The following is a 19,158-nucleotide window of genomic DNA, read 5'->3' as shown; positions in this document are numbered from 1 at the left end:
GCGACCAGCTGCACCAAAAATGTTGTGTAAAATGATGCCTAAAACATATGTTTGGCCCTTTAATCAAAGATTTAAAGATGTATGCACCAATTTGCATTTAATCATTACTTGTTATTGATCTCTGGCTCTCTCATACAGTGTGCTTTGGTCGTGTCTCACTTCCCTCACTGCCCCTGTGCTGGAGGTTTCTTCCTGTTCAAAGGGAGTTTTTCCTTTTTTATTAGAATTTGGGTTTTATTCTGCTCTGTGATGACTAATCTTGAGGCCATGGGGAACAACCCATTAGAAGAGTCTTATCTCATGTTCCCACATACCACACATGTGCTTATGTCCAGATTGTCCCAGTGAATTCAGGTTGTTTCTGCTACAGCTTTGGTGAAAGCAAAGTCAAAACAGCAGTAAAACATTTAGAGGACTCAGTCTATGTTATGTCCTTGGGACAGCTGTTTAACACTATCCTCTGTGTAAAGGCTAATCGTTAGACTCTATGTGAACACGGAGATCCACCCACTAAAAATGAAAAGAAAAAGGTTACAAACATAGTTTATCAAAAAAAAAAACAACAAAAAAAACCACTTCAAAGTAAAGTAAAATAACGTTTTTCAGGCCTGATTCAGATGAAGCTAATTTCAGGTTTTCAGGTGACTTGTATTCCTAACTGCCTTCGTCGTTTTTGGATTCTGCTGAGATTGCCTTACATTTGGTTGATTTCCATGTGAAGTTGCCAGAAACAGATTCATTTGCCTCTGAGGCTGGGGGTTTGTGCACAGATGAAGGCTGTGCATTTGAAACAGGTGCCTTTAAAAATAGTTTATATTGGCAGCCCATATTATATTACAGTATTTAACTTAAACACTTCCTTTTTCCTCCCTGATAGTGTGGGTTTGTGTATCACTTTTTGGAAAAGCAGGACCTAGTTTGCCAGCTGGACAAGGTTCCACCTACATTTTATGGAAGAGAATGTCTTAGCCAACACTGCCCCCTACTGACTTAAAAAAAAAAAAAACCTACACAAGTACATCAATAAAGTATTTAGTGCTTCTTGTGAATTTCTCACAAGTGATATTTTTCACATTAATGTAGACAGCACAGCTATTTCAGCAGCAGCTAGCACTTTCTGCAACTGGTGAGACTTGGAAAATGCAAATTAATAGTGAAACTGCTCATCATGATCTGTTAGTTGCATTTTTTAAGCCCATTTGAAGATTATATTCAGTTTAAGAGCCAGCTTTCATCAAAAATACTGTATAAACTAAGCTAGTTAAAATTATTTGTGTACTGTTGCACTGACTACAGTGTTGTCAAGAAACTACACTTTATATACAGTGTAGAGCATCTGCAAATATTAAGTTAGTTAGGAAAAGAAAAAGAAACGTGAAATATGTCTTTTAAGTTTTATTCAGAACAATGACAAGACACAACAAGACAGGAGAACACCTCAGTGAACTGAACAGACAACTGGGAAACAGACTTAACAGCTGTGCAACAGTAAACTTAAGCCAGGTCCTCTTCACCTTCCTCCTCAAACTCGCCCTCCTCCTCGGCAGTAGCATCCTGGTACTGCTGGTACTCTGACACCAGGTCATTCATGTTGCTTTCTGCCTCAGTGAACTCCATCTCATCCATACCCTCACCAGTGTACCAGTGAAGGAAAGCTTTACGCCTGAACATGGCAGTGAACTGCTCGGAGATGCGCTTGAACAGCTCTTGGATTGCCGTGCTATTACCAATGAAGGTGGCCGCCATCTTGAGACCTCTGGGAGGAATGTCGCAGACTGCAGTCTTGACGTTGTTGGGGATCCATTCGACGAAGTAGCTGCTGTTCTTGTTCTGCACGTTCAGCATCTGCTCGTCGACCTCCTTCATGGACATGCGCCCACGGAAGATGGCAGCCACCGTCAGATAACGACCATGACGTGGGTCACAAGCAGCCATCATGTTCTTGGCATCGAACATCTGCTGGGTGAGCTCTGGTACAGTGAGTGATCTGTACTGCTGGCTACCCCTGCTTGTGAGAGGAGCAAAGCCTGGCATGAAGAAGTGCAGACGAGGGAATGGCACCATGTTTACAGCCAGCTTGCGAAGGTCAGCATTGAGCTGTCCAGGGAACCTGAGGCACGTGGTGACGCCACTCATAGTTGCAGAGACCAAATGGTTGAGGTCACCATACGAAGGGGTTGTGAGTTTAAGGGTGCGGAAGCAGATGTCATAGAGGGCCTCGTTGTCGATGCAGTAGGTCTCATCTGTGTTTTCTACAAGCTGATGAACTGATAATGTGGCATTGTAGGGCTCAACAACTGTGTCTGATACTTTTGGGGAAGGCACCACGCTGAAGGTGTTCATAATGCGGTCAGGATACTCTTCACGGATCTTGCTGATGAGCAGTGTGCCCATACCAGATCCCGTACCGCCACCCAGGGAATGTGTGAGCTGAAAGCCCTGCAGGCAGTCGCAGCTCTCTGCCTCCTTCCTCACTACATCCAGGACAGAGTCCACCAGCTCTGCACCTTCTGTGTAGTGACCCTTGGCCCAGTTGTTACCAGCACCGCTCTGGCCTGCATAAACAAATCCAGACTAAACTTAGTAACCATAGTGCAACGTAATTTAGAAATTTTGACATAATATAATGCAACTTACCAAAAACAAAGTTGTCTGGTCTAAAGACTTGGCCGAAAGGACCAGACCTCACAGAGTCCATGGTGCCTGGCTCCAGATCCACAAGGACAGCACGGGGCACATATTTGCCACCTAATTATTAAAATAAATAAATAAAAGTCCAGTTAAATATCAGTAAACCCACATACAGCCTTAGGCCCAGGTGTATGGATGATGTACTTACCTGATGCTTCATTGTAGTAGACATTGATCCTGTCCAGCTGCAGGTCACTGTCACCATGGTAAGTGCCAGTTGGGTCAATGCCATGCTCATCACTGATCACCTCCCAAAACTAAAATAAATACAAATAAAAGGCAAAAATGAGGGAGCAATAAAAAAAAGTGACTTAATAGAGCAATCTCATCCTGGTCTATTGTTCTTTTAAGAGGCACACTACACTATATTTAACATTCTGTGGTTTTGATGTTGCAGTAATGTGATTTAGGGTTACATTTACAAATCATAAACATGGATGAAGCCACGCGCCTGATTCTTGACGTTCAGTTTAAAATGGTCGACAAGTTCCCGCCGTTCTGCCATAGGCGCGCGCGGTCTCATACGCCATTGGCTGCTATGGTTATGAATTCGAACATTCCTTGCTACGTCACTAACCGCCCACTACAGGCAAAAAGCCGGGCTGCAGCAAAAGCACGAAGTAGGCCGCACGAAGCCGGTAACTGCAATTAAATAAAATAAATAAAAATAATCCGACTTATGTGACAAAATGTTTAAAATTATAGTTTAACCCACAAACCCAGCAATCTTTTAGTCTATAGGGCTGTTTTACTTAAGGCTTTGCGTATTCAGTCGACAATCCTTAGCTTTACTTCCCTTTTTTCCGCAGTGCAGCATACACCAAGAGAACAATGGCCAAGTTCAGTTTCCGTCAATTCGACGTAAAAACGTTAATTAGAGTTACCATTCAGTTTAATCAGCAATTTTCTTTGATCTAAGTAACAAAAACAAAGGGTTGCGGGGAAATCTTTAAACTGTTGAACATTACATTTATTTTTCCATTTTATTTAATTAGACGTCGATATATTACGGTCCTACAAAGTTCTCAAAATATAGTTATGTCTATAGTTTACTAATTTCTTAGCCAACATTTAAGTAGGACACGTTGATATTCCCAGGGTGTGGCTTCTGGGACGTAACGAGCACAATGCACAGGCTTCTGGTGCAAAGAACACGTTGATCGTAAATAATGCAACTTAATAACGTCCTGAAATGACACATATTGTCACTAACCTTGGCACCAATCTGGTTTCCACACTGGCCGGCCTGAAGATGGACAATTTCCCTCATATTTACTGGAGTTAGCGTACGACTTACAACGACAGACTTTGGTTCACTTGAAGTGCGTACCGAATGCCTCAACGCTTTACTTTATACGTCCAGGAAACGCCCTCAAGGCGTCAACGCAAGTGCCTATTGGCTTATAAGCGAACACTTCCTTTATAGACACAAATGTAAACCAATCAAAGGTTCATGTGCTAATCTCTGATTGGTCTAACCGGTCTGCCTATCATTTTCATCTCAAACCTATGACTAATGTCTAATCTGTAGACGTTGACCTACTTCCTCGTGATGGTGGAAAGAAAATGCGACACTGTAGGGATTATTTTTTGACATCCTAGTGTTAGCTGCTAGTGCAGACAGCTAGAGGTTTCATCTCATCGAGTAAATTAGAGCATTTCGATTCATTAGGATATAAAACAGTCATCCGAGTGGGCTGCTAGTAGCAGCAACAGTCCACGTGGCTGACCATTTTATCAGAAATCTAGCGGAAGCTGTCGCAGTAGAGCTAACCATGGCTTTCAGACGCCTTGCTTTTTACTCGAGGGCTGGGCAGTGATTTTCAGTTATGCCTGTCTGAGGCCTGGGTGTAGACAGATCCAGCTGGATTCTGCGATCTCATTTACCATTTTCTTTCCCTTTTCTACTGGTTTATGAGTGGATTTCGTGCTGTAAACCCGTACTACTATTATAAAGAATGCATTAATGTGTGAAGTAGCAGCAAGTAAAGAAAATAATCGTTACATTTAGGAACAATTAGAACAATAAGTCTACAGGATTATCAACATAATGACAACTGAAATGGGAAACCTGCAGTCCCTTTACATTTTTAGCACATTATTAATAAAACAATGATGTAGAGTACTGATTCAGGGCAAAGAGCCAGCCTCTTATACCTTTACAACAAGCAACATGCACTTTACGCCAAGTTTCTGGTGTTCATCTTATGAAGCTCTTTCCTCTTGTTGATTCTCACAATAATGGGTGTAAAAGGTGTGGTGAAACCACAAAATGTTGAATCTAGAACTGGGTGCTTTAAATGAGTAAAAGCAAATGAGAGCACACATGCTTATTAATAGATAATCTGGATGTCAAGGGGCCAATGTGACTGTGGCGCAGACACAGGGATGGCCTCAGTTCTTCACAAAATGTTTTACAGATGTGCTGCCTTTATGATAGTCGAGTAGTTTTTATATCACTTATTATTTAAATCTAATTTTGTTTTCATTCACCCTGGGCCTGGATGGACAAGAGTACAAGCAGACTCTGCTGTGCTTAAATCATACAATATAGGTTATTCTCATGCATTGTATGTGTTGTAATCTGACACACAAAGGCCTTCTCTGTTTGCGCAATGGCAGAGCTACATCAGAGAAAGTATGGCAGGATACAAACAAATGAGCAGTTAGCTTCTCATAGCTGAGCAGAGGGCTGTTGTTTTCTGGTGTATTTGCAGGAAGTTACCAACATGGAGATGTACCCAGTTCGGCCCTGCCTTGTACCATGAACTTTTATCAGTAAATTTATGGCTTCAATTCTGTGAAATCAAATTGACAAGGTTGAATCCTGCATTAGCTGATGTTTGATCAGAGTAGACGTGCTGGAAAAACCTTCACGCTTGACTATTGACTTGGAGGCCAAAGATCAGATCTCACCTAGGATCATTTTATTGGTTTTGCTTTTACTTATTGTTTAATTATAGTTTTTTACTTGTTGTTAAATAATCTTAAAATGAATCACACTGGGAAAGAAGAGTAGGTTTAACATTATTAATTTAACAGTTAGCTCCAATCTACATCTGGAATTGCACCATTGAAGAATAATGTGTGTGACTGTAGATTCTGTTTGGAGTAAAAACAATAAATGCATAGAAGAAAATAATAATAATTATAATCGAAGGTTTTTAGAGGGAGATTATGTTTGGCTGGGTAGGGCCCTGCTGGGAGAAAAAACAACTTGGACTAATGGCCTCAGTATCTCAGTAATTCCAGGCTCTGATAAGATCAACCAGATACCAGATCATTACAATAAAGCAAATTCTGTATCCTTTTTGATCTGGGTCATTATTGTTCTTATTGCCTGTGTGCAATTACTTATCAATTATTCACTGATCTCTTTCTTTGGTGGGGCATGAAATGTGTGTGCACTCAGTGATTTGTGGCTTTCTATTTCTATGACTCAGCATGTCTCAGCACACTGCAGCATTCAGCCTCCAGTAGCCAGATCAATATTAAATTAAAGAGACAGATGCAGTTGGGAGACACACGCACGCACACAGAAATAAAACACAACTGTCACTGTCTAACAGAACATATTGTGTATGCAACTGTGTATGTTAATTTGCAGTCTCCACAGTATAGAGTCCAGTGCAACAGAATTTTGAATCAGCTCGTTTCAGTAATATGGTCTTAGAAAAAGTCATTTCCACAGCCCAACCCAGGATACATGGATTCTGTGACACGATGTTTCTAAATCTGGTTCTTGGAAAACCAGATGAAGAACTTTTAGCTTTTTTAAGAGAAAATGAACTAAAGCTTACAAATGTATTGTGCTAATCATTTGCATCTTTATTTAAATAAAGCTCAGTGTTGAAGTTATTTTTTTGTTGTTAACAGAAGCTGTGGGACATAACGTTTTTCCAGTGTCTGAAGATGGGGATGCGAGTTTAGGGCCTCCTGGTTTACATGACTGAAATGAAACTGAGCTTTCTTTTTCCAGAGATCCAGCACCAGCAATGAGCGGCTAAAAATATTATAAACCATAACTCTGTTAAACGATGATTTAACAACTCTGTCTGTGTTAGTCTTCACAGTTTCTGCTGTCTGAATAAAATCACTTGGTTTCTATTGCCACGTGAATTCGTTTCATCTCTAGTCTACATTTTTGTCCATGTTTGGTTCATTAGGAACTAATATTCTAAAGAATAAGCTGGTATTCAATGTAAAACAAGTTGTACAATAAAAACAGGTCAGAAATGATTTACAAATGTAGTGTATATGAACCATGCATGACTTATATTGAATTATATCTTGTATTGCTGTCAATATAAGATACTGACAGCATTATTTCCACCAGTTTTGTGCAGCTTTAACACAGATACAGAAATTCACAAACACAGTAGGAAGTAGGCTATCGGAGAAGACGGTGTTAGACAGGAACAGCTGGACTAATGTTCTGCCTCTGCTGAGAAATACACTGATTCACTCTCCTATCAGGTTACTGCCTCCCACTGCAGCAGCATTCAGCCAGTCAGTCTCACCACAGCCCATTCAGGCCTCACATTCACACACACATGCACGCACACACACTATGGGTTACGCCCTGTAGTGGCTTTGTAAAAAAACCCTGGGAAATCAACTCTGACTAAGCTGGGGAAAAAAGACAGCATAGACTTTTACAGAGATGCGCAGTACTGTGCATAAGTCTTGAGTCATGCACACACACACACACACACGCACACACAAACACCACCTTTGTTCTTCAACAGTGTTAATGATTCCATCAGTTCTGACAAAATCCACAATATCACTGCCTGATATGAAACTCCAAACCTTCTCAGAGGCAGTTGGTTACACAAACGCATTGTTTTACATCTCTACTGTCCAATATGTCTTTTGTATATACTGGCAATTTTTTGGAGATCAAATATCTAATTTGGATGTATCACTCCATAAGGCCTGGTACTACTGATTCTAAGTTTAGATCTTGCGTATTTTGGTATATCTCAGTCCTTTTTCACTGTTTCTGCTTCGTAAGAATGACTTCTTCACAGCCACTCTTCCAATACCATTCCTAATGATGGTTTTGGGAATATTAGGGCCAGTTATAAATTAAAATTTTATTAGATAAAATGAATAAACTTCTGGAAACATCCACTACATACAAACATATTTAGAAGTGAAATGTGAAAAGATATAAACACATGCAATAATACAATATATGAATCATATCATAACATTAATAAGAGAGCGACACTGGGTTCAAATCCAGTCTGAGGCGATGCATTGTGGAGCTTGCATGTTATCCTTGTGTCTGCTTGGGTTCTTTTCAAGTTCTCTGAAAAGAACTAATCCCATGCAGTCAAGACATGCATGGGATTAGGTTAATTGGAGATTCTAAAATTAGCCATTAAAGTCACTGTGAATGTTATCTTTCTATATGTGACAGACCTGTTGAATCAAGAAATTACTTAAATACAGCCTGTCTGCTAAAGTGAAGACCAAAAAATCTCCAAAGAGAACAAATCACGTGTCACAAACAGCAGGGCTGACTGTGTGTAGAGTGAAGGGTGGACCCAAATGCAGACGAAAACAAAATGTGAAACATGACTTGAATAACAGAAAACGAGCCGTTGATTGAGGCAGGCAAAATAACTGTAAACAAGAGGCAAAGCTAACAATAAACTAAACTGGGTGAGCTAAATTATCTAAAAACCTACAACAGGAACATGGACTTGACATGAGGAAACTTGCCACAACTTCTTGGCTTGCAAACAAAGCAGACGATCTGACAATGCCACTGAAAACACAGGACTTAAATACACAGGAGGTGATTAGGGGAAGTGGGAACACATGGAGGAACAGCTGACTGACATGAGCCTAATGACAGGACAGGGGAAGTGAAACTAAATACAATGAACAAAGAACGCATGACTCCTTCAAAATAAAACAGGAAACACTGAAACTAGACATGACAAGCTTAACAGACCTAACACGTGATGAACGATACAAGAACTCAAACATAGAAACCAAGGAAACAATAAATAATAACTGCCTTTCCTTAACTAAAGCTAAATAGGAATGACACAAACTAATCACAAATCTAAAATGAGACAAATACAAAATGAACTCAGAGCGCCGGGTCAGAGACCCAGCCTGTGACATCACGCCCTGATTTAAAGAACAGATGAGACTCAAAGTCACTGACACTTCTGTCAGTCTGGAAAGGACTGAGGCGTTGGTGTAGAAGGACGGACAGAAGTCTTTGGTACTAAAGCAACCCATAATGAAAGCCATTAACCAGAACCCAGAACAACTACAACTGCAGGCTTCCTTGTCTCAGTGTTGAACAATAATAACGAGACTGGGCAGCAACACTGGGATCCATGGGAGAGTCCTAAAGGAAAAACCACTGCTGACCAAAAAAGAACAAAAAGGCTCATCTGACATTTTCCAGAAAAAACATCTTGATGATCCCCAAGACTTTGATGAAAATGTTATGTGGATCGATGACATGAAAGTTGAACTTTTTTAACGGTTTATGTCCCATTACAACCATTGCTGAAAAAGCAAAACAAATAAATAAACGAACAATAAAGAGAAACTAAATGAAGGTTTTGAATCTTATTGAGATGGCCTGACTTTAAGAAGACCCTTCATGCTCGAAACGCTTCTAATGTGGGCTAATTCAAACATTTAAAACAGGAGGAAATGTTTTCCCTGTATCTAAATAAGACAGGGACAAATGCATCCAACCTTTGATTTTTCCCTTCATGTGTAATGTGCCTTCATGAGCATTGTATCTGTTCGCCTGTCTCCAGAGAGTTGAGTCAGGAAGTCCATTTGATGCTAATACATCCCGGCATTCACCACATTAAGAGCTAATGATGGTCAGTATGGTCCAGGGAAAGTCCGCAGCGCATCCACCCACCCTGCTCATGGAGGATATCACGTTACAAAAATATACCAGCGGGATAATGGTGCTGTGGGCCTAGCTGGCTGCACTGTGTTGTACTGGGGTATGCTATACTGTGATAGCATACTGTATCTACTGCTATGAGTGAAAAACTTGCCTTTGCTGCACCATGAAATAAATCTACACTTTAGTCACAGGTCTTCAGCTCTGCAACACTGTCATCTACATTAGCAGCACTTACACGGCTGTACTTGGATAGATTAGATAATTAGACAAAGTTTAGATTAGATGTATTGAGGTTTTTCTTGACCCAAAAATATTTCCATATGGTATTTTAATAAAATTATTTAGGAAACAAAATACAAATTGATTTACACAAAAATCACCAGTATGCACAAAATGTGTGACTTCCCCAGACTCTCTCCTAATTGCATTATGTTCAGTAAATTTACCACTTTTTAGTTCTGCTAGCAGCTCGGTTTACATAAAATGCATAAACCAGATGACTCAGGGAAAAGATTAGAGGTTCAAAGATGACAAAGAAAAAGCATACAGTGATTATTGTGCAAATAAAATCAAAGGGTTCACCACAGTGAAATAACTGAAGAAGTATCATAATGCTGTTACATGCATGCCCGAAATCCACAGCAGGTGTTGATAGAAAAGGTAAAACCACAGCACAAACAGATGATGCCTACATTAAAAAAACAAAACAAAACAACTTTCCTCCTTTGTTGTTTTATTCAGCAGTAAATAGCTGGGTCATCAAAGAGTAAGTTACAAAGGAAGCTTTAAACAATCAGGTTTTCTTTGTGTCTGGAGGTGGAGCTCGCTTCTATTTCAAAGCCTCGTTTCTGAGAATCTGTGGCCACAAGAGGGCTCCCTTTGTCCGTTTGATCACCAAATATTTTATTGTCACTGCTTCATAACTTGGAATAAAATGGTCAACTCTAGTTTTGATCTTGTATTACATCATGAGTCTCTTCCATGAGGATACATCACTGAGATCAAACCTGCAGTTCTTTGATGACAACAAGTTTTTTCAGCATATCACTTGTACCTTGTACCTTCACAGTGGCAGGAAGCAAATCAGGCAGACAAAGAGCATATTCATTCTTATCTGCTAATTTTCCTCACCAGTACTGTCACCATGACAGTACTGGTGCGTATTCAGACTAATATTTCAGACATGGAAGTAGTTCACCGTTTATATACACTGTGGCTCTGAGCAAAATCTCTGATTTTTAACATGAATACAGCGTTTATATGTATTATGGATTTGGTCACTGTGTTTTTAAGCATGTTCTGGGCTAATCTTTACACATATATTTATCATTTTCATTATCCTTTTTTAAAAACAAAACCAACAGTTTACACTTGTACTGCCAAACATATAAGGTGTATTTATCATCTGATCTTCTGTAAAAAGGGTTTTGTTTGAGATTAAAGGCAGAAATAACTGCAAGTGCAAAACCAACAGACTAAAAAACAGCTTCTTCCTGTGGGCTGTCAGAACTCTTAATGCAAACTAAGAGTGTGTAAAGACTTCCCCAACACATCGACACTGCTGTTGTTCATCTATGTGCAATATCTCAGTCTTTCCGTGTTCTGTGCAATATCCTTGGTATGTGCAATATTTGTGGCTCATGTGCAATATTTTGGTCCCAGCAGAGCTACCATCTCCACCATAAATGACCATAGCCCCTTCACCCTTATTTATTTATTATATTATATAACTGCCCTTGTATACAGACCCACATGTTTCTGTTTTACTGTTTCTTACACATACACCATAGTTTCACTCACATATATGGATACATATACATTGCTTTTTATTTTATTTTATTTTCCCCCTCGTTGTATATTGGTTTCTCTTCTTCTTACTTTTGCACCTTTGTGGTCCAGCTACCCAATTTCGCTGTGCAAGAAACTGCACAATGACAATAAAAAGCTCTAAGTCTCTCTAAGTCTAAATGCTTGGATGTGCAGGGAAGCAAAGATAAGCTGAACAAAAAAAAAATCTTAAGAATTTTTTTTTAAAATGCTATTGTGTTTAACCCTTTTCCAGTAAAATCAGAGTGTGATACTTGATTTTTTTTTTTTTTTAATTTTTATTGTTAATCTTCAAACTGATAGGGTTGTGGTCTTCTCTCCCTGAAACTTACAGAGCAGGTGAATCGTGTCACTTGTGTTATGTTGCCATCTTGTGGTGCTTTTTGGAATTATTTTTAAAGGAAAACTAATGTGTAACGTTTTTACATAAAACCCAATTGTTTTATATTTTACTTCGAGGGAGCTCCTCAGCTTCCTTTTAGCTGACCATTTTTAGAGGAATCTTTTTTTAAGTGATTTAATACTGAACTATGAACGACTCAAGCATGAAATGGCCAACAACTCAAGGGGTGAATTTGTAATAACAGTCAAATTAACAAAGGATCCATTTTAAATAGTATCTTTAGGTACTTTGTTTCTAGCAGCACAAAAACACATAATTTGTTCCCATTTTTTTAGCTGAATCTATGAAAAATCCCAAAGATTTTTGCTGTCTAAAGGGCTGTTCCAAAAAATCGCACATTCTTTGCATGCTCTGCAGTGTGTACTTTAACAATGTGAAGAAACTGGAAAGGCAGTGGACAAAAGAAAAAGTGGCAGGCCTTATCACAAATGGTCTTAGCGGAAGCATGGCTGTCAAGAGGCAAAAAGGAAACTGGGTGAGGAAAAGGCTGAAATATGCCACATTAGACGATCTGCAGAGAGATAACACAGTCTCTATAGCCTCTTTAAAACAGAGAATTTCAGTGCACTTCAGTTACTTGTTTGGGGATGTTCATCAAACTGTCATTACCATCTCGAAAGCATCTGGTTTTTCAAACACACATGCAAGTGAAGTAAAACCATACCCGGATAGAAAAACATACAACTTAGTGATGTACTGGCCTCCACAGGCTGCCACATCGTTTACATAAAGCTGGCTGATACAGCAGAACACTTGAGCATTTCAGGTACTAGCTTTTCTAAGTGCAGGTGTCTCTGGTATGGAAGTGTGGATGTCACTGAAGAACAATGAATGAAGATGCGATAGGGAAAGGCCCAATCGTCAAACATCTGCATGCGCACCTGTCAGTCGCTGAGATGAAAATTATGCAGTAGGATCAGAATCAGTGAACTTGAAATCTTTTCTTCCTGCTTAAAGCAAACTTAAAGCTGCCGCATTGTTGTCACAAGGCAGAATATTAGTTTGGTGTGATTTTTTTGTTTTAGAGCTTTGTTTATTGTGTAAACATTTAAACTGTTTTAGATTAAATTGAATATTCTGCTGGACTACATGTTTCTCTGAATTACAACTGGCTAATTGGTAAATCTGAGTAACCCAATGAAAGGCTGGAAAAGCCAATCCATTGTTGGGGTACAGGTTGTGAAAGGCACATTGGGAGGCGTCAGTTAAGAAAGCATGTTATCAGGACATATACTGCTTTTTATGGAAGATTAGAGATTTTTTTTTTTTTTGTATTTTTGGTCCAAGACTGGACCAACTGTATTTTTGTTGTCTGCCAACCTCCAAGAAGGAAGCCTTGAAGATTCGGACCGGGCTGACCACTAATGTTTTTTTTATGGTGGGTTTTGGGATAATCTGGACTGAGAGTGGTTCAGAATGGCAAGTGGTGGTGGTGGGCTTTCAAACGGTGAAGATATGAATGTAGTGTGAGCTACAGTAGGGAATAAAAACAGGAGCGAGAGGACTGATTTCAGGCATTCCTGTGGGAGAAGATCTCGATAAATTGAAGAAATTAATAACAGGAGATACTACAGGAATACAGGACTGCAGGCTGATCTTAGACATGGGGAAGGCTCGTCTGAGGGGCTTCTCACAACATTAGTCAATACAAGTCAATACAACACAGGAGTTAGACGTCAGTGCTGTAGGATGGGCAAATGAGGGAATTATTTGTGTAGGCAGTTAGAAAAAGAGAAGCTACAATCAATCCCATTTGAAAAAGAGTTAATTCACATTACACTTTATGGGAGACTCGGGATGAGAGTGATAGGGGATTATTAGAAGGAGTAATTGAGAATAAGGAGTTGGTCATTTAAAATATTGGGTCAGGTACACGGATGGATTTTGTGAGGAATCAACAATTGGTCTTAAGTTGGTTCCACAATCTGAAGCTGGAGAGTATTCAAAGCTAGCACAGCAGGTAGTGATCACCATCCGATTTTTGTTATCAGAGGAACAGACGCACAGGGAAAGTGGAAATTTGAAAAGGAAATTGGAACAAGCTTAAGGTGCTGAGTGAGGGTTATTTGAAAAATCTGGATTTAAATAAACCAATAAATGAATTGAACTCGTACAACTTATGTAGCCGAGCTATTCTAAAAGTCGTGGGAACAAAAAGAAAAGGTTTGTACCATGATGGGCACAAGAATGTACATGAGCAATAAAACAAGGGAAACTAGCAAAGGTTAGAGGGATCATAAAGAAAGCTAAAAGGGATGATTGGAGAAAATACTGTGAAGCATTAGACAGGGTTTGGTGTACCTTTTTTAAAGCCTGGTAATTCAAAGGATTATTTATTAATAATAATAATAATAATAATAATAATAATAATAATAATAGGAACAACCTCACAGGGAAATATTGAAATACTTTAAGGTGAAGAGGGTAGAGAGGACATAATAAATATGAAGTTTTCTTTGTCAGAATTAAACACGTCATCAAAGAAATCTGGGGAAACAACTCTTGGCAAAGATCAAATCAGTTATTGCATATTTTACTGAGCCCCGCAGGGGACATGGGAGAAAAAAAAATTAAGACGGACTTTTGCGAGATCTCGCAAAACAAACTCGGGATCTCGCGAAACTTTTGCGAGATCTCGCAAAAGTGTTAGCCGCATTCTTCCGTTAGCTTCGAGCTAACGGGAGGTCGAGACCCACTACAGCCGGGAGGAACACCGCTTTCCCGGCACATCGTGCCTCAACCTCCCGGTCGACTTCGAGCCGGCGTCCGAAGAATGTGGCTAAAAGTTTGTTTTGCGAGATCTCGCAAAAGTCCGTCTTAATTTTTTTAAATAATTCATAAGTCAGTATAATTAGTCCAGTTTTATTTACTATCATGATCAATTATATTTTTTAGCAATACAGTCCATGGGTATCTCGCTATTTGCAGATGATGGGATTATTTGGAAGAAGGGAAGAAATAAAGAATTCATTAAAGCAACATTGCAAGAGGCTTTATACAATTTAGAGTCTTGGGCATTAGCATGGGGATTTAGATTTTCATCATCCAAAAAAAGTTGTGGTCTTTCAAATAAGAAATCAAATCTTCATATTAATGTTAAATTATATGAGGACATTATAGAAAAATATAAACTTACATGGAAAATGTACGCAGATAAATAACAAAAGGGTAAAAGGATTTTAAATATATTAAGATCCTGGAGGGGCAGAGATTCCACCACGGATCCTTGGACAAGTTACTGACTAACATTTGCTTCAAAAGGGAGACAGACAGTAAAGAGGTGGGTAAATACATGGAAAGGGAATATTTGGAATATATCAAGATCATTACAGATGCTTCTGAAATGCTCGAAAGTAGAGTAGGTATATCCTTTGTTATTCCAGATCAAAATATTGTGGAAAATAAAGGAATAACAGACAATTTAGCAGTTTATACAGGAGAACTAATGCTAATTCTGATGGCATTAGATTTGGTAGAGGAGAGTGAGGAAGGTTTTAGTATGTTCAGACTCAAGTAGCGCTTTAACACGTATTCATATATGCAGTCAGAGCCAAGACCAGACATTGCATTAGAAAAAACTCATTCAAGTTTCAGGATAAAAAGAAATGGTACAGTGGTCAAGTTAATGTGGGTTCCTGCACATATTGGCACAGAGAGAAACAGGTTGGCTGATAAATTTGCAAATGTTCAGCAAATAAAAACGTGTTAGATTTTAATGTAAAAATGAGCAAAACTGAAGTTAAGTTGCATATTAAAAACAAATGCCAAGAAGAATGGGATAGGGAAGTAAGGGCTACATATTATTACAATATTCAAAAGAAAGAAGGTGATTTTATAATATGTCACAGAATAAATAAAAACAAGAGGATGTTATATCACGGATGAAAGTTGGCCATACAGGATTAAATGGCACATGTAAAATAGTTAGCAAACATGCTTCAGGTTATTGGGATTATTGCAGATGAATTTCAACAGAGCATATATTTTCTTAGATGGTAAGAAATACTGCCATGAGAGAGGTGTTAGTCAGAAACCTTCACAAGAACAAGAATAAGATAAGGATGAGAGTATTACCTCAAAGAGCCTAAGGGGATACAGTTTTTGTTGATATGTTGTGGAAAGAAAGGGGAATTTTAAAAAGAATATAGTGGTGGTGCGGTAGATTGTAATCCATTCGCTGATCTAGAAGGTGGCAGTAATGCATCCAAAAAGTGTTTAACATCCGCCATTAAAACAGAAGAAGAAGAAAACGAAGGAGGGGGAGGAGAAGAAGAAGGAGGTCCGCACCGGATTGTAAAAGAAATAGGCATGGCGCTCAAAACTCATAACTGTAGAGACAAAGAACAAGACACGGGAACGAGAGAGGCCACAGCTGCTATGATGGCCAAATGAAGCTTTGTGCAGCTTGTAAAAAGGTTCATTACGTGAAGCTTTTTTTTTTTTTTTTTTTTTTTTTTTTTTTTTTCTAAATGACATCAGAAACAGCAGTATGCGACATTACGTGATGGCAGAGCTTCAGTTCATCCTTTGTCATTTTTTTTTTTTTTTTTTTTTTTAAATAAATAGGACAGGGGGAATGAATGAGAGAGAGAGGGGGAGAGAAAGAAAGAAAACCAAAGGGGAGAAGAGACGGTGAGAAGGGGGGGGGAAGAGAGAGAAAAAAAAAAAAGAACTCCTGGGTCACCTGTATGGAGAAAAAAAACAAACAAACAAAAAAAACAAACAGAGGAGACAGCAAACAACAAAGAGCAACATAATAATAGAGAAAACAAAGCACCATCACAATAAACTAGCTAGTCATAGATATCAGTATTTACTAAGTAATAAACGATATTGTGCAGCACGCAAGATAGACAGCGCACAGTGTGCTTTGAGGCAGCAGCCAAGAAAGCTTTAGTCCGCGTCTGTGAATACCCATGTGTGCATACCTGTGTGGATCAGCATGCTTGCATTCCAAAGGTTTCTCCATGTAATGATCTGCTAGGGAGTGTGGGGGGGCCACAGCCCCGTCCTCCAGGGTGTGAAGCGGGTATGGAGGAGATCAAAACTCCAGACATCCAGAGGCCCCCAGAACACAAGAGACCATGGAAGACCAACAGAGGGGCAGCCGCGCCACTGTCCCAGTAAGAGCTGAGGAGAGTCCCAGATGAGGGCTCGCCCAGCAGCCGCGGAGCAGAAGTCAGGGGGAGTTGCAGTGACGCGCCCGTGAGCTCCGCCGGCCCCCAGCTGCGCCTGAGTGACCGAGCCCCAGGCCGAGAGGCCGGGGGCACCCCACCTCCAAAGGGGCCCGAGCGAGCCCCAGGCCCCAGGCCCCAGGCCCCGACCAGCGGCCGCCAAGGAGTGAGCCGGTGTGTACCCGGACGCCCACCCCCAGACACAAAGAACCACCAACACACCGACACCTGAGGGAGTCCGCCACCGGCAGGGGAAGTGGTGGTGGGTGGAGATAGGCCTCCAAACCTTGGAGGGCCTGAGGTGTCCCCAGAGAGGTGGCGTCTGATACCCAACCTGACACACAGACACAAACATCCATTCCCCCCCTCATGCTCTCATATGCACTCACTCCACACTCAACCAACGTGGAGACAGACATAAAGAGACGCTGTACACACGATCACACTCCCCAAGCGTACTCTACAAACCGGGTCTAGGTACCCTTGCCCCTGGAGGGGGGAATTGCACCCAGACCCAGGTGGTGTTACCCATTACGTGAAGCTTTTCAACACAGTCCTCTCTGGTGACACCTGCTGGGCAAAAAGGTGAAGAGCAGCTCGAATCTACAAATTAAATGAACTGCTTCCTTATGATTGCCCTCTCTGCAGAGCTTCAGTTTAATATGTGACATTTCTGTGTGATGTCAGGTTGCCACTGTGGTGCTTTAAATGTTTTTTTTTTCTTAGTGGAAGAAAACAAAATATTATAAACAAAATTTGAACACGAGGAGTCAAGTAAAAAAGCTCAAATGGGCTTTACTTCATATACAAACCTCTCATCTGTGCCTGCTTTTCTTCCTGCTTCTTGTTTTTTCTGCAGTGCAACTTCAGTTAAATCGACTATGACAGCGAAAACTAAATTGCGTTTTTGTTACTATTGATGCTGCTGAGAAATAAAAATGGTTTTAAGTGGGTTTTTTTTTTTTTTTTAACACTCTGGGTTTGTTCAAAAAAATTCACCATGCCCTAAATTGTTCGTGGCCAAAAGTGACACTTGCTGTTTCGCTGATTTTTTTTTTTTTTTTACAGTACATCGTGTTGTGCGTTCTGATTGCTGTAGACCACTGTCAATCAATCTAGTCCAGTGTCTCCTGTACAGGAGCGGTCCCTAATAGGAGTCTTTTGGTACCGTTCCGCGAGAGTTGATCCTCCGGTGTGAAATGTATGGTTGTAGTTGTGTGTCTTATTTTGAAAGAACTATTTACGCGTTACCATAGCGACCAGAGCACGTTAAGAAGCAGAGAGGAGGATGTCACTGTCATTGTTGCTGGCGCACAGCTCAAGTCATGTTTATTATTATATTTACAAAATACCAGTGTCTTTTTTTTATTCTTTTGTTGTATTTATCCGCGACACCTTAAAGGTCGTTCCCTGAAAATATTGTCTGACATTAAAGTGGTCTGTGGTGCAAAAAGGTTGGGGACTCCTGCTGTACAGTACAGAATGCGTTTAGCTTGTCGAATTTACATAAATCTTCGATCACTAGCAGTGTAACTCTGAAGTGCTGTACTGTATGTTTGGAAGTTTTCTCCCAAACAAACACAACAATGCCGACGAAACGTTTTGCACCCTCAAATGCACCTTTAGGTTTCATTCCATGATACTGGACTTATGTTTCTACGAAGGTTTGAACTCTAAGAGTGTTTAAACAAAAGACAAAAGTGTGAAAATGTTAATGCCTGTCTGAGAAAAGTGTATAAAGCATGTAGTGAGGGGTTTTACAGTCTTAACATCTATAATAATTGTAAAAAATAAAGTTGGCTACTTCATGGATTTCACCTACCGCGGGTTATTTTTTGAACGTAACACCAGCGATAAACGAGGGGCTGCTGTATTATTAATAGTAGTGTCTGGGACATCTAATTGATTAACATCAACATTGATTATTATGCACTATTATTTTTGTTCAAGGAGAGCAAAAAATATAAAACTCTCTCTCAGCTTGTTTGTTGCCAAAAATGGCCACTTTTTGTGTATGTTCACAAAATGCTATAAAATGTATATTTCTTAAAACATTTATCTACTTTTGCCGACGTGACTCTTTAAAATAGCACCAGTCCTTTTCATCAAAATCAAAATTGTATCTGAGCATCGGGGAAAAGGCTGTCTTGCAATTGTTGAGG

General features: G+C 39.8%; 1 protein-coding gene across 1 annotated transcript; it reads right to left on the bottom strand.

Annotated features, from left to right (window-relative positions):
* Positions 1-1,380: 1,380 nt before the first annotated feature.
* On the bottom strand, positions 1,381-4,033 carry LOC113033581 (tubulin beta-1 chain). Its single transcript, XM_026187534.1, has 4 exons — positions 3,905-4,033; positions 2,840-2,948; positions 2,638-2,748; positions 1,381-2,555 (listed from the first exon to the last, which is right to left on the bottom strand). Exons 1-4 carry the CDS (start codon positions 3,959-3,961, stop codon positions 1,495-1,497), a joined length of 1,338 nt encoding a protein of 445 aa, XP_026043319.1. The 5' UTR covers positions 3,962-4,033; the 3' UTR covers positions 1,381-1,494.
* Between the last annotated feature and the right edge of the window lie 15,125 nt (positions 4,034-19,158).

This window comes from Astatotilapia calliptera, chromosome 12, assembly GCF_900246225.1.
Source record: "Astatotilapia calliptera chromosome 12, fAstCal1.2, whole genome shotgun sequence".
Lineage (NCBI taxonomy): Eukaryota > Metazoa > Chordata > Actinopteri > Cichliformes > Cichlidae > Astatotilapia > Astatotilapia calliptera.
The sequence above is the reverse complement of the archived record's forward strand: the minus strand, read 5'-3'. Positions and strand labels throughout refer to the sequence as shown.